This window comes from Rhinopithecus roxellana, chromosome 16 (assembly GCF_007565055.1).
Source record: "Rhinopithecus roxellana isolate Shanxi Qingling chromosome 16, ASM756505v1, whole genome shotgun sequence".
Taxonomy (NCBI): domain Eukaryota; kingdom Metazoa; phylum Chordata; class Mammalia; order Primates; family Cercopithecidae; genus Rhinopithecus; species Rhinopithecus roxellana.
In genome coordinates, this window is record NC_044564.1 from 73,656,254 (window position 1) to 73,683,796 (window position 27,543).

The window sequence follows — 27,543 nt, forward strand, 5'->3', positions numbered from 1 at the left end:
CAGATCTTACCTCTTCTCTAAGTTGTATCCTCAGACTCTTCAGATTCCATGAGTACTGTTGTGGTTGAACAATTTTAATTTACATACCTGTTTTTAAATCGCTGAATTAATTGACATTTTTTCATTGCATGCAGCCATCCGATGCCCTAATTTTGGGGAAGATAAAAAATGTTGATTGTGTCCTTCTTGCAAGGTATGGTATTTTAAGCTTTTTGGATGTTACTACTAAAGGATAATTTAAACTTAAATTCTGGAAAGAGTAAAGATACAAGTATGAGTTTTTATATGTTGACAGAATCAGAACATCTTAGTAACCTTTATTTACAATGTTTCATTTTTGGTTAAGTTATATTGATTTAGGAGATGAAAGATCTAGATCTCATGCCCTTGCCCCTTAGATTGGGAAAGTAGATCAGATGACTAAAATCAAAGCTCTGGTTTTAGTTCTAAATGCAAGAAGAAATGTTTTGTTCATTTTTTCCCCTTTCTTATAAAGATAAAGAAAAGCAATCCATCATTAATGACCTCTTGCTAGTAGTAGTTTTATGTCTGTGGAGGGTGGGCTTAGGGCTTCTGAAGTGGGTTACTTGTGTCTGTGCTGTTGTTTCCTTAAGGAGGCTGATGCTGTTCCGTATTACAGAGGAGGCCAAGTCATTTTTATCCCATTGTTAGAAATTAGTCAAGATATATGTATGAGTTCTCTATTGTTGTGTAACAAATTACCCCAAATTTAGCAGCTTAAAAGAGCACACACGAGGCCGGGCGCAGTGGCTCAAGCCTGTAATCCCAGTACTTTGGGAGGCTGAGGCGGGCGGATCATGAGGTCAGGAGATCGAGACCATCCTGGCTAACCCAGTGAAACCCCGTCTCTACTAAAAAAGTACAAAAAACTAGCCGGGCGAGGTGGCAGGCGCCTGTAGTCCCAGCTACTCGGGAGACTGAGGCAGGAGAATGGCGTGAACCCAGGAGGTGGAGCTTGCAGTGAGCTGAGATCCGGCCACTGCACCACTCCAGCCCGGGCGACAGAGCGAGACTCCGACTCAAAAAAAAAAAAAAAGAAAAAGAAAAAAGCACACATGATCTCCTGGTTCCTGTTGGTCAGAAGTCTGACACAGCTTAGCAGGTCCTCTGCTTGCGGTTGCACAAGGCCCCACAAGGCATATTCAAGGGCTGAGTTCCCATCTGGAGCTTGAGGTCCTTGTTCAAGCTCATGTGGTTGTAGGAGAATTCACTTCCTAGAAGTTACAGGACGGAGGCCTTTGGCTCCTAGAGGTGGTTCACATTCTGTTGTGTGGCCTGCTGCACAGGCTGTTCACTTGGCAGCAGCTTGCTTCTTGCTATTAGGGTATGGCAAAGGTGCTAGAAGTCACCTCCATGGCTAGACTGTACCTTGCAAGCATGCAGGAGACCAGTAGGAGAATCTCACGTGCATGCTTGCAAGGTAGAGCCTAACCATGGGAGTGACTTATAGCACATTTGCCATTTTCTAATGGCTGGATGCAAGTCCCAGGTTCACTGACACTTTATACAGAGCATGACAGTGGGGACCACACTAGGCTCTTTGTCTGCCAGTCTACATTTTTGAAACAGAAGTGGCTTCTCAGAATCCAGGGAACCTAAATTTTAGTTATAGTTGGTCACTGGAGTGGGTTCTAGGAGACCTCCTGTGTTAGTCTGTGGTCATTGCTAGAGAATCACTTAATTTTTTCTAGACTCTAAGAGAAAACAGTTGGTGGTGTGCTCATCACGGGTTGACGATTTCTTCTGTCTTTAGGCATGGAAGGCAGCACACCATCGTGCCTTCAAAGGTCAACTACCAGGCGAACATCTGGGCTTTGAAGGAAGAGGGCTGTACACATGTCATAGTGACCACAGCTTGTGGCTCCTTGAGGGAGGAGATTCAGCCCGGTGATATTGTCATTATTGATCAATTCATTGACAGGTAAGCAGTCATACAAAATGCTTTAGGCTATTGTAGCTTGTAGCTGGTCATTTCTAGCTCAAATGGACGATGTTTGGGAACCAGCAGGGAAACCGGGAGGGCAGGGCCACAGACTTGCTTGCCTTTTTTTTTCCTTTTCTTTTTTTTTTTTTTTTTTTTTGGTAGGGGGACAGAGCCTCACTCATCACCCAGGCTGGAGTGCAATGGCATGAACTCGGCTCACTGCAACCTCCGCCTCCCAGGTTCAAGCAATTCCTCTGTCTTAGCCTCCCGAGTAGCTGGGACTACAGCAATTCCTCTGTCTTAGCCTCCCGAGTAGCTGGGACTACAGGCGCATGCCATAATGCCCAGCTAATTTTTGTGTTTTTAGTAGAGATGGAGTTTCACCATATTGGTCAGGCTGGTCTTGAACTCCTGACCTCAGGAAATCACTCACCTCGACCTCCCAAAGTGCAAAGTGCTGGGATTACAGGCGTGAGCCACCGCACCCAGCCTGCTTTAAGCTTTTCATTGTGAGTTTTTGTTTTTGAATTTTAATTGACAAATGATAAATGTATATGTGAGGTATAACATTATGTTTTGATACATGTATACCTTGTACAATGATTAGCAAAGCTAATTAACGTATTACCCCACATATCATCTTTGGTGCTGAGAACATTTGATTTTTACTTTAACAATTTTGAAATACATAATACGTTGTCATTAGCTATAATCACCGTGCAGTATAATCTCAAAAACTTATTCCTCCTGTCTAACTGAAATTTTGTGCTTTGATCAACATCTCCCAAAACCCCAGCCCCTGGTAACCTTTCTACTCTTTACTTCCATTAGTTTGACTTAGTTAGATTCCACATATAGGTGAGATCATGCAGTAGTTGTCTTTCTGTGAATGGTTTATTTCACTTAACATAATGTCCTGCAGGTTCACCCATGTTGTGGCAATTGACAGAATTGCCTTCTCTTTTTAGGCTAAATGGTATTCCGTTGTGTATGTAGACCACCTTTTCTTTATCTGTTCATCTGTTGTTGGACATTTATGTTGCTTCCATGTCTTGGCTATTGTGAATAATGCTGCAGGGACCGTAGAAGGGCTGATGTCTTTCTTGACATAAAATTTCATTTCCTTATACACCCTGAGATGGGATTGTTGGATCATGTGGTAGTTGATGTTTTTAGTTTTTTGGGGAATTTTAGTAATGGCTGTATTTATATTCCTACCAGCAGTATACAAAGGTTCTGTTTTTTGTCACATCCTCATCAACACTTACTATGTTTTGTCTTTTCAATAAAGGCCATTTGTGGCCTGGCACAGTGGTTCATGCCTGTAATCCTAGCACTTCAAGAGGTTGAGGCAAGAGGATTGCTTGAGCCCAGGAGTTTGAGACCAGCTTGGGCAACATAGTGGGACCTTGTCTCTATAAAAAATAAAACAAAAATTAGCCAGGTGTGTTGGTATACACCTGTTGTCCCAGCTACTTAGGAGACTGAGGTGGGAGGATCGCTTGAGCCTGGGAGGTCAAAGCTAGAATGATTCATGAATGCACCACTGCACTCCAGCCTGGGTGACAGCAAAAAAAGCCATCAAACAGGTGTGAGGTGATACCTTATTGTGGTTTTTATTTGCATTTTCCTAATGACTAGTGATGTTGAGCATTTTTCATACAGCTGTTGTCCATTTATGTGTCTTCTTTTGAGGAATGTCTATTCAAGTCCTTTGCCTACTTTTTTAATCAGGTTGTGTTTTTGGAACTTTCCTTCAGTTAGTTTCCTTATGTGGTGCCAAAAAGGTTGGGGGCCGCTGTACTAGGGCCACCCCCTCCCCTATTCCTGGTAGAAATAATTGCCTCTCAGAATGCTCTGGATGAAGACAGGAGCCTCCTGGGCTGGATGGAGAGTGGGGAGTAGCACAGAGTTCAATCATTTGGGGATCCTTCCACAGTCCCCCATCCAATCACCCTGCCTACTACCTCAGTCCATGCTGCTTCTCCCATCAGTTATCTCTGAGCTTACGGCATTCACAGCCCTCTCCTAGAGCTTCTGCTATGGGAGAGAGGGTTGTCCAGTCCAGGCCACTGTGTCTTCTGCCTTTCAGGGATTCATTATAATTTCTGGTCCATCAGAAGCATTCTTGGTTGTTTCCTGATGGAATGAAACTGTTTTGAAATTGCCCATCCCGTTGGTCAGAAATGGTTGAATATCAGCAGTTTCATGTGGTTCAACCTAATAAATAATGGGTTTAGACTAAAATGGTTACATGTCTCTCACCCTGAATTATGTCCTTATCATGTATTTATACCTGACACTATATATTTATAACCTGTTTCCCTCTAGAATATAAGCCATGTGAGATCAAAGGCCTTGTCTGCCCTGTTTGCACCATATCACCAACGCCCACAGTTCCTGGCCCATCTTTGCACTGTCAGTATTTTTTGAGGGCTTGAACATAGTCATTTGAATAGAGGGATAGGCTGGAGTTTGTGTTTTGGATACATCTTGATTAAAATCTCAATGGCTGTCAACGTCCATGTGTTTGGAGGTAATAGTTTAAGAAAATGATTATAATATGTTTGCTAAATAGAGCAGAATACAAAACTCCATATTCAGGATGATCCAGATTTATGAAGTATTACAGATGATACTGTAAAGTCTGAATTGGGCACTGAGCCTTGGGTTAATTTGTTAGTTAAATGGTATAACTATACACTGTTGCATTTCCCAGATCTTTTACTCACATACTGGCTCTTTCAAGAAAGCAGTTGGGTCAGAAGTTGGAGACTAGAAAGAGAACAGGTATTGCCATCAGATCTGGTTTCATTCTATCTTAGCGCATCTTAGCCAGGTAACCTAGATCTTCTAGTATTTTTCTGTTTATGAGACATATGAATAACCTGCCTTCTTAATGTTTCCTTGGAAGTTCAAAGTCTCTAACAAGTGCCTTTTGTGGGATCTTGCATGTGTTAACCTTCTGAATAACTGAGTGCCATTACTGAGAGTGTGGGCGGACTGGCTGGAGGGTCCACTAGTTGATACTACTTTACAACAGCAGAAGAAAAGAATCTGTTAAAAGAAGGATCCCTGGTAGGGCGCGGTGGCTCATGCCTGTAATCCCAACATTTTGGGGAGGCTGAGGCAGGCAGATCACCTGAGGTCAGGAGTTCATCAACATGGTGAAACGCCGTCTTTACTAAAAATACAAAAAAAGTTAGCCAGGTGTGGTGGTGAGCACCTGTAATCCCAGCTACTCGGGAACCTGAGGCAGGAGAATCGCTTGAACCTGGGAGGCAGAGGTTACAGTGAGCCGAGATTACTCCATTGCACTCCAGCCTAGGCAACAAGAGTGAAACTCCGTCTCAAAAAAAAGAAGGATCCCTAAGAAAATATAATTTAGCATGAAATCTCAATTTTTACATTGATTACTTATTTGCAGTGATAACGTTTTGAATATATTAGGTTAGACAAGATTTTACAGTTAATTTTACCTGTTTCTCTTTTACTTTTTCAGTGACCACTAGAAATTTTTAAATTACCTAGGTGGCTAACATCATATTGCTGTTGGATGCGTCTTTTAAGTGTTACTGCCTTTGATTGAGCTGAGTGGGTTCCACTTAACCAGGCTTGAGCACGTATATGATTCATTATGTGTTTGAACATCTTATAGCAGAAGAAAATCAGAACTTTTTGCCTTGTGGGTAATACCCTCTATGTGTTTTACTGATAGCACATTTCTTAGTAAAGTGAATCTTGGTGTGTTGAGACAGGCATCTCCTACCTCCACTTGCTGATGGCATCAGATACAAATAGCTACAGGCTTTGCCATTTTTAGCCTGGGGTTTCCCAGAGTCATACCCACAGCCTCAACTTGTTTAACAGAATTGTAACATCCTGTAAAGCCACCCGGTGGATTATAGATTCCAGGGCAGCTGGGGCAGGAGCATTGAATCAGGAGGTTTCATCTTGACTCTGTTTGGCCCTGGGCAAATCACTTTACCCACTGCGTGTTGGTTCTTTCTTCCAAATGGAGGGCTGAATTGTACCATCTCTCTCTTTCTCTCTCTCACTCTTTTGTGTGTGTGTGTGTGTGTTTTGTTTTTTTTTGTTTGTTTTTTTTTGTTTTTGTTTTTTTTTTGAGACAGTCCCACTCTGTCGTCCAGGCTAGACTGCAGTGATGCAATCTCAGCTCGCTGCAACCTCGCCTCCTGAGTTCAAGCAATTCTCGTGCCTCAACCTCCTGAGTAGCTGGGATTACAGGTATACACCACCATGCCTGGCTAATTTTTGTACTTTTAGTAGGGATGGGGTCTCACCATGTTGGCTAAGCTGGTCTTGCACTCCTGGCCTCAAGTGATCCACTCATCTTGGCCTCCCAAAGTGCTGGGGTTACAATTGTGAGCCACTGTGCCTGGCCCAGGCTCCTTTTCCCTACACTGCCCTTGTATTCTCTCCAGGGACTTATCTAGAAACACACATTGGCCTATTGCCATAACTCTGTCAGCACACTGTCTCAGAAAAAAAAAAAAATCCTCATCCTAAAGTGTGCTTCAAAGGTTATCAAGATTGTTTAATAATATGGCTATTCTTATTTTATAGATGGCCAAGCTAAAGCACATCACTTTCTTTTCCTTCAGTGCCAGCATGGGCAGGGCAGGGGGACCAGCCTCAGACTTAAGAAAGACATGTGGCTGGTTTTTAGGGTTGTTTTTAGAAACATCAGATTTCTGCTCTAATGACGAAATATACTCTTGAAGGACTGACAATGCTGGAAGCTCTTTTAAGAAAAACGTCATTCTTTTCTGAAAATTTTTTTTCTTCTCTTTCTCATGCTACATTACAGCTGATGAAGTTAAAAAGCCTGGGCATGAGAAGAGGGGAACTCTGGGTGTGACTGTCCTGGAAAGAGAGATAGAGAGTGCAGTGGGCTCGAGTATGTTTGCGTATGTGCAGCCAGTCTTTGTATCTTTCTCATTCGAGGAAATTCCATAGCAATTAAAGTGAACATAATAATCTTTCATTTGTGAGTAGAGCATCCTAGAAAGCAACATATATCTTGCTCTAGAACTTAAATTCCAAAAGAATGGGTTATATTTTTCATTTTCCCATTTTTGTTGCACAGGGACGAGTTTCCTAATGCTTCCTTGCCATAGGCCCTGGCCTCTGTGTGCAGTGTTCTTCCCAAATCAAAAATTAAAAATAGGAAAATCAGAATCTCTACCAAGAACTTTGTCTAGGAGGCTTGTCTGCAGTAGGTTTCTTCAGTGCCTATGCCTCCTGCTGGATTGTGTTTGATGAATCCATTTCTTTTAACTTGTACAAGGTCCCCATTGTTAGAGCCAGAAGTCATTTGGCCACTGAGGGTAAAAGATGGTTAGGAGTGGGATTTGTTCCACTTCTTTGCAGCGATTAAACAGTCTATTTGAACTGGGGAAAGTATTTGACCTTTGGTCTGTCCTGAAAGAAAGTCATCAGGCTATTTATACATTAAAAGGCTCTCATAAGATATGTACTCCAAGATTCATAATTTTGGAACTTCTCTCCTGTGGTACACACCCTTGTATGTATGCACACCTGGCTCTCACTGAGTCACTTATAGGAAACTGAAGCAAGATGTTCTGTTTATGAGGGAAAAAAGACCTCATAAAAGAGTCAAAGTAAATGAGACTTAGAGAAATTTAGAAGCATGACTATGCATCACTGGGCCTTTGCTTAGTTTTTATTCATCAGCCATGGAGAAGAAAGGCATGACTCTAAGCCTGCCTCGCGCACCCACCCGACTTCTAAAGCTCAACTTCGATGATGCATTATAAAGTGGTGCACAGGATTGGTTTTTTATGAGATTTTTGCCATTGGAGCAAAGCAAGACTGTTTCCCTGCCAGCTGCTTTATTGAAATCATGAGGCATTTTGTTGTTTCCTCCTGTACTTGTGGTACATGGGCCCTCCATTTTCTAGCCCAGTTCTTGTGAGATGATACCTCTACACAATCATTTGTATGTGTGGGAGAACTGATGATAGGGCCTTTCTTTCACCCCCAACTACTAACTGTCCGTGCCATTAAAGATACATGGGCAGGGGATTCCAGCAATTTCTACACTTGCTCTTCTTTCTCTTTACCATTAATCCTGATGATTGTAGGAAATCAGTACACCATATTTATTATGCAAATCTAAGAAAAACAAGATCTGTAAACTGTTTGAAAAGATGCCCACGTTGTATTTTTTTGTTGTTTTTTTGGATAGGATCTTGCCCGGGGTAGAGTGCAGTGGCCTGATCAAGGCTCACTGCAGCCTCGACCTCCTGGGCTTAAGCAATCCACACACCTCAGCCCCTCTAGTAGATAGGATTACAGGAATTTGCCACTATGCTTGGCTAATTTATTTTATTTTATTTTATTTTTTTAGGAGACGGGGGTCTCACTATGTTTGCCAGGCTGGTTTCAAACTCCTGGCCTCAAGCAATCTTCCTGCTTTGGCCTCCCCGAAGTGCTGGGATTATAGGCATGAGCCACTACATCCAGCTACATATTTTTTAAAAAAGGATCAGATGAGTAGGACTTGCTCAACTGCTGTCACTGTCAGAAGTATCTCAAGATGAAACTTGCAAACATGTCAGTAAGGAGAAGGATGAGATTTCTTTTTTAATAGTCTTCTTTATCAGGAATGTTTTGCAGACATTGATTTTTTTTTTTTTTTTACAATGAGAAAAATATGACCAAAAACTGAATATTAAAGGAAGCACAGTGTGATTCCTGGTGCTAGGTAGTTTCTGTAAAATGTGGCTAATAACATATTGGCCTGTTGTGCCCAAGGCCTGTGTTTGGGTTCTACCTTCTCAAAGAATGCAGTGAAAGAATCCCAGCTTAGAAGTGAGGACATCCAGAATTCTTTCCTGGCTGTGCTGTGAAATTCGTTTGTCACTTAGTGTCCTCATCTGCTAAATGAGAGTGTTGAATTGATTCCTAAAAGTTCTGGTATCCTCCCCTCTTCAGACGATTTCTTCAACTTATTTTCTTGCTAAAACTGGGAGGGGTTCGACTTCGCTTTTGTCAGCATTCTTACTCATCAGGAAAGCCCCGCTGTAAACACAGTGCTGAAGGATCAGTTATGTCAGTCTTGTTTCCTTCTCCCAGAGACCAGCCCTGCCTTGGGCTTCCCCTAGAACTTTATGTCATAGCATAAAGCTCTGGTCCCTGAGGTTGGGAGTATGCTCTAATGTCAAGTATTTTGTCATTCTCTTTCTGCCTCTTGATGACTACAAAGTGTTTTATGGTAAAGAGTTACACAAGAAGCCTTTATTTAGCTCTTTGTCTCACTCCTGTCAACAGCTATTTTTAACCTTTACTGTTCTTACTGCTTCTTCCTCATTTCCCTCACTCTTTAGCTGAGAATGTCACCTCCACCTTTATAGAGAAGACAGAAACTTAAGCATGAACTCATCATCTTCCTTCACCTTCCCTTTCCCCGGTTACTTGCGTCCCCATTCTTTGCCATCCTCTTGTCTGTAGCTGTCCTTGAAGTGGTGTCCACTATTCCCCTGGATGAGGTTCATTCTTACGTTCTATTCCATAACCTAGTTGTGTTATTAACTTCCCATAATATATCCTGTTATTAAAAATCCTACACTACCAATTTTTGAGTTCCTATTAGGTGTCACAATCAGTTAATCCCACTTATGGCATACAGCAGTCATTCCAGTTTATAGTGGAGGAAACTTAGGCCCTTCCTATGTTTCTGACACGGCTTATTATCATAGCTCTAGAAGACATCTTCTGTCTACCTTATCCTTCCCTTTTACAAAAAGTGAGAAAACTGAGGCCCAAAGAGATTGTTGTCACCACCTGTGTAGAGTGAGGATTTTTATTTTTGTGCTACTGTTTAGCATGATCTCATGAAATATAATAGAAAGTAAGGAAAAACTTACCTGTTTATTAAGCAGCCTTGCTTGACTAGGATATAAACATCCATTGGTTTTCCTCCTTTTTTATGCCACCACCAGCACTCAGGGGCACTGTTGATATCAGAACAGTGGGAGGATCTTAATGGTATTGGTCCAAATTCATAAGTTTTCACTTCTCTTTTTTTGAGACAAGATCTCACTCTGTCGCACACACTAGAGTACAGTGGCGCTACAGCTCACTGCAGCCTCTCGACCTCCCAGGCTCAGGTGATCTTGCCACCTCAGGCCCCCAATTACTGGGACTACAAGGGTGTGACACCACTCCCAGCTCATTTTTCATATGTTTTTGTAGAGACAGGGTTTCACTATGTTGCCTGGGCTGGTCCTGAATGTCTAAACTCAAAGGCTGCAACCACCTTGGCCCCCTATAGTGCTGGGATTACATGTGTGAGCCTCACTTACTTCTGGTTATTAAGACAGAATTTTTCCACTTCTTAGTCTGATGTTGTTTCTGTCCGAATTTTTTCTCATGACTGCCTATTCACGCTGCTGTTTGATTCTTGGGATATATTTTAAATGATGGGTAGATTCACTTCCCCTAAACCATCCTCCTTATGAGCAGCCGTTATTCTGCTCTGCCAGTAAATTAATTGACTCATGATTCTGCATGTTGGGGCTTGTTGTGGATACAGACCATATTCTGAAACGTCCTCAGAGGTCGATGATTGTGTTTGCCTCTGCCAGGGGATGAGTGTTTACCCTCAGCTTGTTTGCAACACACATTTCCTCAAAGGAAACGTATTAACCAACGGCTATCTTCAAGCCAATGTGAGAGTCTTGATTCAAGAAACAACCTACCAGTCAATCTATGTCTAGCCTTTTCTCCCTCTCTTTGAAAGTGCCAGTGTTCTCTCTTTGACTGTCTTGAACTCATTTTTCTTGCCAGCACACATCATTTTGTCTCCTTTACTTTTCCATAGGCAGTTTTTTTTTTATTTGTCGGCTAACTTCTTATCACATAACCCTGCTTGACAACCTTAAGCAATTTGTTGGATACCCTTGACTTGAGGCCCATCAATATGTCATACTTTGGGATTGGCAGAAGAAATGTTCGGAAGCATATTTTCCGTAAATGATAGTGACAAGTGCCAAGCGCTTGCTTCATGTGGTCTCATTCGGTTCTCACAGGGACTTTATAAGGTAAGTGGGATTGCGTCCATTTAAGGAAACTGATACAACTGAGGTGCAGAGAGACGAGAGTGACTTTCCCAGAGGCACACAGCTAGTGAGTAGTAAAGCCAGTGGATAAGTCAGTCCCTGAAATCCATGTTTTCCAGTAGGATCCCAAGCTAATTGGGAGATAAAAATTAGTCCCCTTGCCTAGCTAGAGGGGTTTACTGGTTAAAGCAAGAGTAAGAAGCAGACCTTACCTTTTAGTTTTGTAAATTAGGAGTGTATCATGGGTCTCACTGAAACTAAAAAAATTGTCAGCAGGGCTGCATTCTTTTCTGGAGGCTTAGGGGAGAATCCCTTTCCCTGCCCTTTGCCACTCACATTCCTTAGCTTACGGCCCTCATCCATCTTCAATGGCAATGGCAGTGGAGTCCTCACCTGTCATCATGCTGACATTGATTCTTCTGCCTCCGTCTTCCACATGTGAGGACTCATGTGAAGACATGCCACACACCTAGTTAATCCAGAATAACCTTTCTATTTTAAAGTCAGCTTGTTAGCAACCTTAATTCCATTTGCTCTCTTAGTTCCCCTTTGCCATCTAAAGTAATATACTCATAAGTTCTAAGGGTTAGCATGTGGACATCTTTGGAGGGGCCATTATTTGAAATCTAAAATGGAGATGTTATTGCATCATAATCTATTGGGAGGTAGCCACTGGAGGTTTTTGCAGCCTTGTTTTTATATTTAAGCAAGGGTGTAAATGTGTGTCTTAGTCTGTTCAGGTTGATATAACGGAATACCATAGACTGGGTAGCTTCTAAACAACAGAAATTTCTCACAGTCCTGGAGGCTGGGAAGTTGCCAGCAGATTTGGTGTCTGGTGAGGACCCTCTTTCTCACAGATGGCACCTTCTCATTATGTCCTTACATGGTGGTAGAAGGACGACCTAGCTCTCTGGGGTCTCTTTTATAAGGGGTCTGATCCCAATCATGAGAGCTGCCTAATCACCTCCAAAAGGCTCCATCTCCTAATACCATCACATCTTGGAAATTTGGATTTCAGCATAGGAATTTTGGGAGGACACAAAACTTCAGACCATAGCAATAGGGATGTTGCTAATACCTCATGAAGAAAGAACTTGAAGAAACTCAGTAATTTGCCGAAGACCACACAAAAATTCATTTGAATGCAGGGACGAAACTATGTTTCCTGTGTTTTCTCCATGTCACTCAGAAAATTCAGCATGAGGGAGAAATATGATTCTTAATATAGAAGAGCTGTTTTGGCTGGAACTTGGAAGTGAACAGGCAGGCTTAATTGGGCAACAGTCCCCATTTTGTGGGGTGTGACTGGCAGACTTATTCCAGGCTTCTTGCTAAGTTGTAAAACTTCTGATTTCTCTGATAGAGACCTTCAGAAGGAGGGCTGGTGCTATTAAAGTTATACACATTTCATTCTAGAATTTCTTTTGAGGGCATCATCCACTCCCCTCAGCTGTGATTGTAAACCCTATTGCTCTTGGTCAGAATTTCATTCAGCATTAACAATGATACATCCTGTTATGCTGTGCAGGTGTGTTGCTGTTTATAGGAATTTAAGTTTAGATCATTAAACGTTTCAATACTGAATGTATTGACAGTTAAGTTGATGATGCAGAAAACTGCAAATAGGTGGGCAAACTATAAGAGGTGTTTCTCATCTGCACCTTCCCTTCTAGTATCTTGATAGTATAGCCCCAAAATGGTTTTAAGGCCTTGCTTCTTCCCCAGAGCTACCCTCTTTGCTTGCACCTTACAAGGTTGAGTGTTGTGAGGCTCCATCTGGTCCTGACTCCAATTCTGTCTCTAGCCCAGACCCACACTTGTGAGCTGCTATGGGTTATCTGGACATCTTGGTTGACTTAATCTTCCTAACATCCTTGTAAATAGGTGGATGAATACTGTGTTTTACAATTGGAAACTGAAGACTCAAAAAGATATGGCAATTTGGTTTAAGTCCACATAGCTAGTAGTTAGGGAGCTTTGTTGAGAAAGAAAAATGCATGAGAGGAAATTAAGACTGTAGTTAATAATTATCAGATGCATATTAACGTTGCATGAAGTTTAACATAATTACATGTTATTCTTAAGGTTAAAAAGTTCAAAACAAAGGCGGGGGTTCCAAGGCAAGTGGGTGGGGATAGACAGGAGATGGACAGAGGTAGATGAGATGCGGGTGTTATGGTGTGGAAGTCAGTTGGAGTATAGCCACTGGAGGCTTTTGTGGCCCTGTTTTCATGCCATGGTTATAAGTGGGGATGTTGCTAATGCTTGACTCATCAAAGGCTGAAACAAAGCCAGAGCTGAAGTTGAGTACGTGGCACTGTTTTATTGGTTAATCTTTCAAAAAGAGAAAAGCCTCTGTTTATACAGGCTGAAACAGTCATTTGACCTGTTCTTCAACTCCATCTGGAATTGCTTTGGGGTTAACTTAGCATTTCCCCTAAAGCACATATGACAGAAGGTTGGGAGGAGCTCGGATGGGGTTTTCATTCCTCCAGAGCACTGAAGCCTTATTTCTGAGTGAGGTGGCCTTGGTGCCAGCTAATGCCACTGTTTAGTGTGTGATGGACTAGAAGTAACAGGTTAATTTTGGCCAGTAGACATGCCAGCTGTTTAAACGGAACCAGCAAAACTATTTCTCAGTGCTGCCTCCCCCACCCCTGGAAGAGGACAACATCATGTTATCTACCTGCCCCTGTTGGCTTCCCTTAACTCATCTTTCCCATGCTGTCCCCTCCTCCCTGTGTTACTCATCAGTTCAAATTTAGAATAATTGAATGCACAGAGAAAGTGGCTTGTTCTGAAAACTTCTGACAAGAAATTTCCAGGTGACTTGGTACTTAGATTAATTTTAGCCTCTCTTATGGATTCAAAACTGTTTTGTTGTAGGACTTGAACTAAGACACTTTAGAATTAATTACAGCTGGAAAAAAGAGCAATCTAAATGAGGCAGCAAACAAAGATTCCTAAATATGGAGCAAGACAAGTGGCTGTTTATTTCAGTGGGTCACTGGCATGAAAAAGTGTAGTTGGCGTTACAGGCAGGAATTACTCTTAGAGACATGGGAATTAAATGCAAGGTAAGTACTTGTTTGGACCCTGAAACTAACAAAGCAACTATTTAAAAACAAATTTTTTTAAGACATTGGGGAAATTTGCATCTGCTCTGAGTCAAAGCCTGGGATTTGTGTCTGTGAAAAAGCTAATAGAGGAAGCAAGTTGGACAAAATTTAAGAAATTGTTGAATCTGGGTGATGTGTATATGGTGTTAACTATATGATTTTCCACATCTATGATGATGAAACATTTTCGTATTGACTTCTTAAGTGTTTTACCTGGCCTTTCTGAGCTCACCGTTGAGTTGCACCTGCAATCCAAAGTGGTTACCCCATCACGGCTGCCAGACCGCAGACACTTTAATTCTTGCTGTGCAGTGTGTTGCTGCCAGCCCAGAGCCAAAAAAGCTGAATACCACCCTGAAGCTTTTGTAAACGATTGTCTTCAGCTTATCCAGAGGAATTGAGTCTGGAGTAAAGACAAAAATATTGACCTAGATAAAGTTGACTCACCAGCCCTTGGAGGATGGAAAGATGGCCTTAAAATAAAACAAACAAAAACCTTTTTTGCTTTATTTTGTAGGACCACTATGAGACCTCAGTCCTTCTATGATGGAAGTCATTCTTGTGCCAGAGGAGTGTGCCATATTCCAATGGCTGAGCCGTTTTGCCCCAAAACGAGAGAGGTGTGTAGTCTTTCTGCAGGGTGTACCAGAATAAATCATATGGGCTTGGGGTGGCATCTGGCATTTGGTTAATTGGCAGAGCAGGTGGCCTCATACCCTCACTCAGGTTTGCTTTATATTATGCAAAGTTTTATGAAGAGTTATTTCCTGTTGCTCATAATGCCTCTGTTACTCTCATTTTAAGCTAAACCACTCAAAGTTGCAACCTACTTTTTTAATAAGTTTTGATTTTGCTATCTGGATAAGTTTTAAATGATTTAACATAGAATATCACATTACTCAAGAGTATGCAGTCTGGAGCCAGATTACTTGGGATCAAATCTCTGCTCTTCAACAAAGTAGCTGTGTCCAAGAGGACAAATTATTTGACATCTGTGGGTTTCAGTTATCTTCTAAAATGAAGATAATTATAGCATGTACCTTATAAGACTGTGTGAGGGATGAGAGAGTTAATACTTAATGAAGTCTCTGAACCATGCCTGTCAGTTGTGGAACATCCAATGGCTGGTAACTGCTTTTATGAATTAAATCACTATTATTGATCTTCGAAAAATGGTCAGATTGGCAGCTGTTGCCTTTGACCTGAGTTTGGTCGTTACTGCCCAGCCTTCTGTCTACCATTATAGCCAAATCAGAACTATGGGGACAGCCCCACAAGGGCCAGTGGTGGTATAAGGTGTGGAATCATAGTTTTAGTTCCCAAGGAACAAAAATGGCTACTATGACTAAGAAGTCTGTGGCTTGGTCCACATGTGCTACTTCTCTTATAATCCCAGGTTTGAAAGTCAGGTACAACTCAAAAGATCAGAAGTATTGTTAGAGATTAACTGCTTCATAAAACCTCCCTTATAAGTTAACTTAGAGAATATAAATACCTAAACATGTTAGTCATTCAGATAATGTTAACACCTGCATATAGAGAGTAGATGATTTCTTTTAGCATTTATGTTTTATCCTACATAATCACAGAAAACCCATTTCCTTATAGTTAACAGCAAGGGCACCTAAACTGAGGACACAGGGATGGGAGAAATATTTCTAGTCTCAAACAAGAATTTGGAATATAAAACTGAGTACTGAGGGAAGCCATTTCAGAGGTACCACTGCACATTGATTTTCTCTGACTTCTAGGAAAGTACGTTTTTTACTTGTTTTAAAAAAAAAAAAAATTGGCAGGTGAAGTTTGTATATGTATGTATAGCATGTTTCTGGATAGTTATCCACAGAATGTATCAGAATGCTGCTAGTCTTCTCTGAAGCACAGATCAGTCCACATAATCAATTTGCTATCCTGGGGGAAATGGAGTATGGATAAAATTCTTGTCCACTTCAAAATGGGGGCAGCTTGGGAAGAAATAGTCTCAGAAGACAGTATGCATGCTGGTATGAATCTGAGGTCAGTTCTCAGGCAAAATACAGTGACCTGGGGAACTAGGAGTAGAGGTAGGTGGGGGAAGCACAATGGAGCTGTAGAGAGCACATGTAAATGTGGGTCTGTGGTGATAATTTCCAGTAATCCAAATTAGCCTCCCTTGAAGCCAAATTAATTCAGCTAAAGAACCCTACATAAAGACTGAGAGAATACTGGGGAAGGCAATTTAAGAAAATGTCAAAATAAGCATTCAGAAAGAAATTTTTAAATAGTGTCCAAAAACATGAAGAGTAAATAGTGCTGCCAGTTGGTAATTTTCACTTTTAACATCCACATGATCTTTCATGTACTGATGGAATAGGACTGTCATGATGAATTGTCAAGTGGCAAGTAAGATACTCAGTGGTTGTACCATGTTCTACCATTTATGTTAAAGTATGTATATATACAAAGAAGTAAGTATGTAAATATTTATATACAAATAAAATATTTTTGGAAAGTTAACAAAAAAGCTGGTAACTGGAAATGGGGAAGATGGCAGATAAGAGACAGGGCTGGCCGCCATGGTAGCTCACGCCTGTGATCCCAGCACTTTGGGAGGCCAAGGCAGGCAGATCACGAGGTCAGGAAATCAAGAACTTCCTGGCTAACATGGTGAAACCCTGTCTCTACTAAAAATATGAAAAATTAGCCAGGCATGGTGGCAGGCGTCTATAGTCCCAGCTACTTGGGAGGCTGAGGCAGGAGAATCGCTTGAACCCGGGAGGCAGAGGTTGCGGTGAGCCAAGATCGTGCCACTGCACTCCAGCCTGGGTGACAGAAACTCCAACTCCATTTAAAAAAAAAAAAAAGAAAAGACAGGGCTAACATGCAGCTCCACATGGATGGACAGAATGGCATATAGAGACACTATGATCTTTTGTTCCAAGAACCAGGAACTTACCAGGAAAACCAAAAGAATTCAAAGATCCTTTGAAAGAAGCGGCACACCACTGCAAATTCTGCAAAACAGGCAAAAAACTGAGTTCCCAAAGTGTGAGTCGGGGAGAACCTACCTCTGAATACACATCCCCACTGGGGAAATCTAAAAATCCAGATCATGGAAGAAGAATTTAACCTTACCTAAAGATGAAATGGATTTAGGGGGTTATGTGAAATATGAAAGTAGAAGTAGCAGCAGGAAGTGCTTTGGATGTACTCCCAGTCTCCAGCTTGAGTCCAAGGAAGCCAGCCCTGACTATATCTCACAGTGGCCCTCAGGAAAGGCAGCCAGTGGAATTGGAGAGTGGTGGCAGGGCGAAGGAAGCTCCCAAATGAAGTTGGTAGTGGTTTCAGCTGGGCACAAATTTTCTTGGGCAGAGTCCAGGGGACTAGTGGGAGCCGTGGCAGATACAAGTGAGTACGGGAGCTGCTGCCAATGGAGTGGCCAGACAGGAAGGGGTGAGGTCCAAAGGCCATGCTTGCTTTCCCAGTAGGGTAACTCACATCCTGGGGCAAGGTCTAAGCAGGGCACTGCAGGAGTGAAACTAGCCTCACCAATTGCATAGTAGCTGGATGAGGCCTCTTGCTGCTGACTATCCCCCACTACCCTGGTGAAGTTTATGATACAGCAGAGGCAGTCAAGATCCCCTCTGGAACATAAACCCAGTGGCCTAACAAACCATCCCCACCCCTTAATTTCCCACAGTGGCTGCAGCAAGCCCTGACCAAGAAGAGTCTGAGCCCAGAACCACCTAACCCTGCCCCCACCTGATGATATTTCCCTACCCACCCTGGAAGCCAAACACAAAACATAGAAACTCTTTGGAGCTTTATTGCCCTGCCTATTGCCTGAGAAACCAAAATAGTTACCTTGGGCATCTTAGGGCAAGCTTAGAGCCCACTACTACTACTGCAGCTGGTGCTCTCTTGAAAACACCACCTCCTGGCTGGCAGTCAACTCAGGCCATTACAGCAACTCGTGAAAGAATAACCCTGATCCCAGGACAGAAAAGACAACACCTAATTTCACTGCCTGCAACATCCTACCTAACCAGAGATCCTGAATGTGTCCACATGACAACTTCACTGCTAGGATAAGCAGCATTCAAGAGAGCCAGCACACTAAACATATCTACAACCAATGACTCCCGCAGAGTTTACTTCACTTCCCTGCCACCTCTACCAGAACAGGTGCTGGTAGCCACAGCTTGGAGACCTAAAGATGGATCACATCACAGTACTCATTGCAGACATCCCCCAGCACCAGTCCAGAGCCTGGTAGCCTCAATGGGTGGCTAGACCCAGAAGAGCAGTAACAGTCACTGCAGTCCAGCTCTCAGGAGGCCCCATCCCTAGGGGAAAGGGGAGAGCCCACATCAAGGGATCACCCCATGGGACAAGAAAATCTGAACAGCAGGCCTTGACTTTCAGCCTCTCCACTGAAATAGTCTACCAAAATGACAAGGAACCAGAAAAGCAATTCTGGTAATATGACAAAATGGGATTCTGTAACACCCTCAAAAGATCACACCAGCTCCCTAGCAATGGATCCAAACCAAGAAGAAATCTCTAAATTGCCAGATAAGGAATTCAGAAGGTTGGTTATTAAGCTACTCAAGGAAATAGCAGAGAAAGGTGAAAACCAGCATAAAGAAATTTTAAAAAAACAATGCAGGATATGGATGAAAACTTCTCCAGAGAAATATAAAGAAAAAATAAATCACAGATTCAGGAAATGAAAGACACACTTAGAGAAATACAAAATGCAGTGGAAAGCTTCAACAATAGACTAGAACAAGTAGAAGAAAGAACTTCAGAGTTAGAAGACAAAGCTCTTGAATTAACTGAATCAGACAAAGAAAAAGAATTTTAAAATGAACAAAGCCTTCAAGAAATTTGGGTTTATGTTAAACGGCAAAACCTAAGGATAATTGATATTCCTGCAGAAGAGAAATCTAAAAGTTTGGAAAACTTATTTGAGGAAAACTTTGTTGGCCTTGCTAAAGATCTTGACATCCAAATACAAGAAATCAAAGAACACCTGGGAAATTTATTGCAAAAAGATGATCAGCTAGGCACATATTTATCAGGCTATCTAAAGTCAAGATGAAAGACTTTTAAGAGCTGTGAGACAAAAACATCAGATAACCTATAAAGGAAAACATACCAGATTAATAGCAGATTTCTCGCAGAAATCTTAGAAGCCAGAAGCCAGAAGGGATTGGAGTCCCATTTTTAACCTCTTGAAACAAAATTATTCTCAGCCAAGAATTTTGTATCCAGTAAAACTAAGCTTCATATGCTTCATAATTGAAGGAGAGGTAGTCTTTTTCAGACAAACAAATGCTGAGAGAATTTGCTACTACTGAGCCAGCACTACAGGAAATGCTTAAGGGAGTTCTAAATCTTGAAACAAAACCTCAAGATACACCAAAATAGAACCTCATTAAATCGTAAATCTCACAAGACCTATAAAACAATAATACAATGGCAAAAGAACAACATCTTTGGGCAAAAACTAGCGTGATGAATAAAACAGTACCTCACATCCCAATACTGATGTCGAATGTACATGACCTAAATGCTCCACTTAAAAAAAGGTACGCAATGGCAGAATAGATAAAAATCTACCAACTAAGTATCTGCAGTCTTCAAGAGAGTCACCTAGCACACATGAACTCACATAAACTTAAGGTAAAAGGGTAGAAAAAGATATTCCATGCAAATGGAAACCGAAAGCAAGAAGGAATGGCTATTTTTATATCAGAAAAAAAACAGACTTTAAAGCAACAACAGTTAAAGCAAAGAGGGACATTATACAATGATAAAAGGAGTAGTCCAACAGGAAAGTATCACAGTTCTAAATATATATGCACTTAACACTGAGCTCCCAAATATATCAGACAATTACTAATAGACCTAAGAAATGAGATAGATGGCAACACAATAATAGTGGGGGACTTAAGTACCCCACTGACGGCACTAGACAGGTCATCAAGACAGAAAGTCAACAAAGAAATAATGGATTTAAACTATAACCTAGAACAAATGGACTTGACAGGTATGTATAGAACATTCTACCTAACAACTGCAGAATATACATTATTTTCGTCAGCACATGAAACATTCTCCAAAATAGAACATATGCCACAAAACAAGTCTCAACAAATTTAAGAAAATCAAAATTATTTCAAGTAATCTCTCAGATCACAGTGAAATAATATTGGAAATTATCTCCACTCAAGAGGAATCCTCAAAACTATACAAATACATGGAAATTAAATAACTTGCTCCTGAATGGTCATTAGGTCAACAATAAAGTCAAGATGGAAATTAAAATATTCTTTGAGCTGAATGATTATAGTGACACAACTTATCAAAACCTCTGAGATACAGAAAAAGTGGTGCTAATGGGAAAGTTCATAGCATTAAATTCCTACATCAAAAAGTCTGAAGGAGGACAAATCAACAATCTAAGGTCACATCTCAAGGAACTGGAAAAACAAGAACAAACCAAACCCAAACCTGGCAGAATAAAACAGCAGAGATCAGAGCAGAACTAAATGAAATTGAAACAAAAAAATACAAAAGATAAATGAAACATAAATATTTGAAAATTTAAAATGGATAGACCATTAGTGAAATTAACCAAGAAGAGACAAGATCCAAATAAGCTCAATGAGAAATGAAACAGGAGATATTACAACCAATACCACAGAATATAAAAGACTATTTAAGGCTACTATGAACACCTTTATGCACACAAACCAGAAAATCTAGAAGAGATGAGTAAATTCTTGGAAATATACAACCCTCCCCAATTAAATCAGGAAGAAATAGAAACTCTGAACAGACCAATAACAAAATTAAAACAAAACAAAATTAAATAGCAAAATTTAAACAGTAATTTTAAAAAATTGCCAGCAAAGAAAGCATCTAAGACCAGAGGGATTCACAGCTGAATTCTATCAGACATTCAAAGAAGAACTGGTACCAATCTTACTGAAACTATTCCAAAAGACAGAGAAAGCAGGAATCCTTTCTAATTCATTCCGTGAAGCCAGTATCCCCCTAACTACAAAATCAGAAAAGAACGTCACAAAAAAAGACAACTACAGACCAATATCCCTGATGTACATTGATGCAGAAATCCTCAACAAATTACTAGCTAGCCAAATCCAACAGCATATGAAAAAGATAATACACTATGATCAAGTGGGTTTCATACCAGCCATGAAGGGATGGTTTAACATAGGCAGGTCAATAAATGTGATACATCACATAAATTGAATTTAAAACAAAAATCATATGGTCATCTCAGTAGATGCAGAAAAAGCATTTGACACAATCCTGCATCTAGTTATAATTGAAACCCTCAGCAAAATTGGCATAGAAGGGACATACTTCAAGGTAATAAAAGCCATCTATGGGCCGGGCACAGTGGCCCACGCCTGTAGTCCCAGCACCTTGGGAGACCGAGGCAGGTGGATCACAAGGTCAGGAGATCAAGACCATCCTGGCTAACACAGTGAAACCCTGTCTCTACTAAAAATACAAAAAATTAGCCAGGTGTGGTGGTGGGCACCTGTAGTCCCAGTTACTCAGGAGGTTGAGGCAGGAGAATGGCGTGAACCCAGGAGGCAGAGCTTGCAGTGAGCCAAGATCACGTCACTGCACTCCAGCCTGGGCGACTGAGTGAGACTCTGTCTCAAAAAAAAAAAAAAAAAAAAAAAAAAGCCATCTATGACAAACCCACAGCCAATGTTATATGGAACAGGGAAAAGTTGAAAGCATTCCCTCTGAGAACTGAAACAAGACAAGATTCCCACTTTCACCACTTCTCTTCAGCATAGTACCAGAAGTCCTAGCCAGAGCAATCAGACAAGAGAAAGAAATAAAGGGTAAAAAATCGGTAAAGAGGAAGTCAAACTGTTGCTGTTCACCAATGATATGGTCATATACACCTGGAAAACCCTAAAGACTCATCCAAAAAGCTCCTAGATAAATGAATTCAGCAAAGTTTCAAGATACAAAATCAATATACTCAAACCAATAGCACTTTTATATACCAATAGCAACCAAGCGGAGAATCAAATCAAGAACTCAACCTGTTCTATAACAGTTGCAGGAAAAAAAAAGTAAAATGCCTCGCCAATGACATGAAAGATCTCTACAAGGAAAACTACAGAACACTGCTGAAAGAAATTATAGATAATACAAAAAAATGGAAACATCCCATGCTCATGGATGGGTAGAATTAATATTGTAAGAATGACCATACTGCCAAAAGCAATCCACAAATTCAATGCAATTTCCTTCAGAGTACCACCATCGTTCTTCACAGAAATATTTAAAAAAAAAAAAAAATCCTAAAATTTATATGAGACCAAAAAAGAGCCCACATAGCCAAAGCAAGACTAAGTAAAAAGAACAATCTGGAGGTATCACATTACCTGACAACAAACTATACTACAAAGCTATAGTTACCAAAACAGCATGGTACTGGTATAAAAGTAGGCATGTAGACCAGTGGAACAGAATAGTGTACCCAGAAATAAGGCCAAATATTTACAGCCAACTGATCTTTGAAAAAGCAAAACAAAAACATACACTGGGGAAAAGACACCCTGTTTAACAAAGGATGCAGGATAATTGGCAAGCCAGATGTAGAAGAATGAAACTGGATCTTCATCTCTCATCTTACATAAAAATCAATTCAAGATGGATCAAAGACTTAAATCTAAGATCTGAAACCATAAAAGTGCTAGAAGATAACATTGGAAAAACCTATCTAGGCCTTGGCTTAGGCAAGCAGTTCATGATCAACAACCCAAAAGCAAATGCAACAAAAACTAAGACAAATAGATGCAATTTAATTAATCTAAAATGCTTCAGCACAACAACAAAAAATAATAATCAGCGGAATAAAGTGACCATCCACAGAAAGGGAGAAAATATTCACAAACTGTGCGTTCAATAGAGGACCAGTATCCAGAATCTACAGGGAACTGAAACAAATCAACAAGGAAAAAAAAAAAACCATTAAAAAGTGGGCTAAGTACATGAATAGGCAATTTTCAAAACACATGGCCAATAAACATATGAAAAAATGCACAAAATCACTAATCCAGGAAATGCAATTTAAAACCACAATGCGATACCACCTTACTCCTGCAAGAATGGCCATAATTTAAAAATCAAAAAATAATAGATGTTGGTGTAGATGTGGTGTAAAGGGAACACTTTTACACTGCTGGTATGAATGTAAACTAGTACAATGGAAAACCATATAAAGATTCCTTACAGAACTAAAAGTAGAACTACCATGTGATCCAGCAATCCCACTCCTGTGTGTCTACCCAGAGGAAAATAAGTCATTATATGAAAAAGACACTTGCACACAGATGTTTGTAGCAGCACAACTTGCAATTGTAAAAACTATGGAACCAACCTAAATGCCCATTGACCAATGAGTGAATAAAGAAAATATGGTATATATACAGCATGGGTGTGATGGTTAATACTGAGTGTCAACTTGATTGGATTGAAGGATACAGAGTATTGATCCTGGTTGTGCCTGTGAAGGTGTTGCCAAAGGAGAGTAACATTTGAGTCAGTGGGCTGGGAAAGGCAGACCCACCCTTAATGTGGGTGGGCACAGTCTAATCAGCTGCCAGCATGGCTAGAATATAAGCAGGCAGAAAAATGTGAAAAAAGAGACTGGCGTAGCCTCCCAGCCTATATCTTTCTCCTGTGCTGGATACTTCCTGTGCTCAAACATCAGACTCCAAGTTCTTCATTTTTGGAACTTTGACTGGCTCTCCTTGCTCCTCAGCCTGCAGACGGCCTATTGTGGGACCTTGTGATAATGTGAGTTAATACTTAATAAACTCCCCTTTATCTATCTGTCCCATTAGTTCTGTCCCTCTAGAGAATCCTGACCTATACAGATTTTAGTACAAGGACTGGTTATAGAGGAACAGAATATTAATGATGGAGTTCTTTTGTTGGTATGGGGGTTTCTGGAGTTGGCTGCTTAATATGATTAGACCCAAAGATGCTAAGGACTCTACTTCTAATAATATGGAGAACACCAATAGTCCTTGGCATGAACTGTTTAGAGAGTTATGCAAAATAAATACATTTGAGACTCCTGATTCATCATTCGTGAGAGGCAAGGACTCTACATAATACCTTTGACCATATGTGGAATCACCCTTAGTGACTCTGTACATAATAACTTTGACCATGTGTGGAGAACCAGGGAACATAATGAAGCCGGTTGGTTGCTCCTAAGTTCAGTGGACAAAGTGATGAAAGAAAATAATGAACTCAGGGATTCTATCTCCCAGCTCCAGAAGCAGATGCGGAACCTCAAATCTGCTAAGATTGCTCTGAATGAGAGTCCTATCTCCTGTAGAGAAAGAGCTGAAATTGTGGAAAAACAGACACAAGCTCTTATCATGTGCGTGGCCGACCTGCAGTGAAAGGTACATGCACAGCCTCGCCAGGTGTCTACTGTTAAACTGAGAGCATTGATTGAAAATGAAGGGGCCCTGCAACTTGGAATTGGGATGTGTGGTAGGACCCTGATGAAGCTGGGGACCCTAAGTTTGAAAAAACTGATGAACCGTATTTTCCAGAAGAAGCAGCTTTCCCATCCCCAGAAGTGGCAACATTCCCTCCCTGACCTATGCTGCCATCAGTCTTTTCACCTTTGTCTGAGGAGATAAACCCTGTGCGGCCTGAGGCAAGAGTGATGGCCTCCCCTGAGGCAGTTGCCAGGCAAGATAATGTTGATTCTTCTCAGGAGCCACCCCTAAAACCACCATTTGCTTCTAGACCTATAACTGGACTGAAGTCCCAGCAGGCCCCTAGTGGTGAGGTTGAGATTGTGACCCATGAGGTGGTGCGCTACATTCAAAAAGAACCGCTTGAGTTTTCTGATTTATATAAACAGAAATCTGGAGAACAGGCATGGGAATGGATACTAATGGTGTGGGATAATGGTCGAAGGAACAATGGAGTTGGATCAGGCTGAATTTATTGATTTGGGTCCACTAAGTAGGGACTCTGCATTTAATGTTGCAGCTCTGGGAGTTAAAAAAGGTTCTAATTGTTTACTTGCTTGGTTAGCTGAAATATGGATTAAAAGATGGTCCACTGTGAACAAGCTGGAAATGCCTGATCTCCCTTGGTTTAATTTAGAGGAGGGGATCCAAAGGCTTATGGAAATTCAGATGATGGAGTGGATTAGTCACTTTAGACCTATTCATCCCTGGTGGTCCAGAAAATATGCCCTTGACCAATGCCTTGCAGAAAGATTTGTGAGGGCAGCACTGGGATCTTTGAAGAGCCCTGTAATTGCTCTTCTCTGTATGTCAGATCTAACTGTGGGAACCACAGTCACTCAACTATAAAACTTAAATACAGTGGGAATAATTGGATTCCAAGGTGGCAGGGGCCATGGCAGCACTCAACAGTCAAAGGCAAAGTGGGCATAGCTACCATAATGGGCAGCAGAGGCAAAGCGGCAATCAGAATAGTCTGACTCGTGTAAAGCTCTGGCATTGGCTAATTAATTACAGCATTGCTAGAAGTAAAATTGATAGGAGGCCTACTGCATTCCTACTTAGTTTATATAAGCAGAAACTTCTAGGTCAGATGGACAAAAGACTAATTTGAATTATAAAAACAGAATCACAGCCCCTCAACCAATTTCTAGACTTTAGCTAGTTTACAGACCCAGAACCCCTTGAATGAAGAGGAGGCTGGGTCCTCTTGAGGAAGGACCTCACTGTATTACTAACGATTTATGCTGTGAATCTTTCTCCCATCCTTTCCCAAGGAGACCTCCGACCTTTTACCAGGGTAACTGTGCATTGGGGAAAGGGAAATAATCAGACATTTCAGGGACTACTGGACACTGGCTGTGAGCTGACGTTGATTCCGGGGAACCCAAAACGTAATGTGGTCCTCCAGTTAAAGTAGGGGCTTATGGAAGTCAGGTAATTAATAGAGTTATAGCTCAGGTCTGACTTGCAGTGGGTCTTATGGGTGCCCAGATTCATCCTGTGGTCATTTCCCCAGTGCCAGAATGCATAACTGGCATAGAATGCATAACATACTTAGCACCTGGCAGAACCCCCACATTGGCTCCCTGACTGGTAAGGTGATGGCTGTTATGGTGGGAAAGGCCAAATGGAAGCCCTTCGAGCTGCCTCTACCTAGAAAAATAGTAAAGCAAAAACAATAGCACATCCCTGGAGGGACTGCGGAGATTAGTACCACCATTAAGGACTTGAAAAACTCAGGGGTGGTGATTCCTACCACATCCCCATTTAGCTCTCCCATTTGGCCCATACAGAAGACAGATGGATCTTGGGGAGAGTGACAGTGAATTATAATAAGCTTAACCAAGTGATGACTCCAGTTGCAGCTGTTGTACCAAATGTGGTTTCATTACTTGAGCAAATTAACACTTCTCCTGGTACCTGGTATGTAGCCATTGATTTGGAAATGCCTTTTCCTCCATTCCTGTCCATAAGGCCCACCAGAAGCAATTTGCCTTCATCTGGCAAGGCCAGCAGTATACCTTTACTGTCCTACCTCAGGGGTATATCAACTCTCCAGTTTTGTGTCATAATCTTATTCAGCGAGACCTTGATCGCTTTTTGCTCCCACAGGATATCACAATGGTCCATTACATTGATGACAGTATGCTGATTGGATCCAGTGAGAAATAAGTAGCATACACACTGGACTTATTGGTGAGGCCTTTGCATGCCAGAGGACAGGAAATAAATCTGACTAAAATTCAGAGACCTTCTACCTCAGTAAAATTTCTAGGGGGTCCGGTGGTGTGGGGCCTGTCGAGATATTCCTTCTAAGGTGAAGGATAAGTTGCTACATTTGTCCCCTCCTACAACCAAGAAAGAGGCCTAGTGAGCCTATTTGGATTTTGGAGGCAATACATTCCTCATTTGAGTGCGTTACTCTGGTCCATCTATCCAGTGACCCAAAAGGCTGCCAATTTTGAGTGGGTCCAGAACAGGAGAAGGCTCTGCAACAGTTCCAGGCTGCTGTGCAAACTGTTGTGCCGTTTGGGCCATATGACGCAGCAAATCCAATGGTGCTTGAGGTGTCAATGGCAGATAGGGATGCTGTTTGGAGCCTTTGGCGACCCCCATAGGTGAATTACAGTGGAGCCCTCTAGGATTTTGGAGCAAGGTCCTGCCATCTTCTGCAGATAACTACACTCCTTTTGAGAGACTGCCCTTGGCCTGTTACTGGACTTTGGTGGAAAGTGAACATTTGACTATGGGTCATCAAGTCATCATGCCACCTGAACTGCCTATCATGAACTGGGGGCTTTCTCACTCGTCTAGCCATAAAG

General features: G+C 41.4%; 1 protein-coding gene across 1 annotated transcript in view; it reads left to right on the forward strand.

The window, feature by feature from the left end:
* MTAP (methylthioadenosine phosphorylase) overlaps window positions 1-27,543 on the forward strand; it is a 54,683-nt gene that overhangs the window by 13,622 nt on the left and 13,518 nt on the right. The window contains exons 3-5 of the mRNA XM_010353390.2: window positions 135-193; window positions 1,775-1,942; window positions 14,692-14,794. Coding sequence (XP_010351692.2) covers window positions 135-193; window positions 1,775-1,942; window positions 14,692-14,794 — 330 coding nt within the window. The remainder of the gene's footprint in view (window positions 1-134; window positions 194-1,774; window positions 1,943-14,691; window positions 14,795-27,543) is intronic.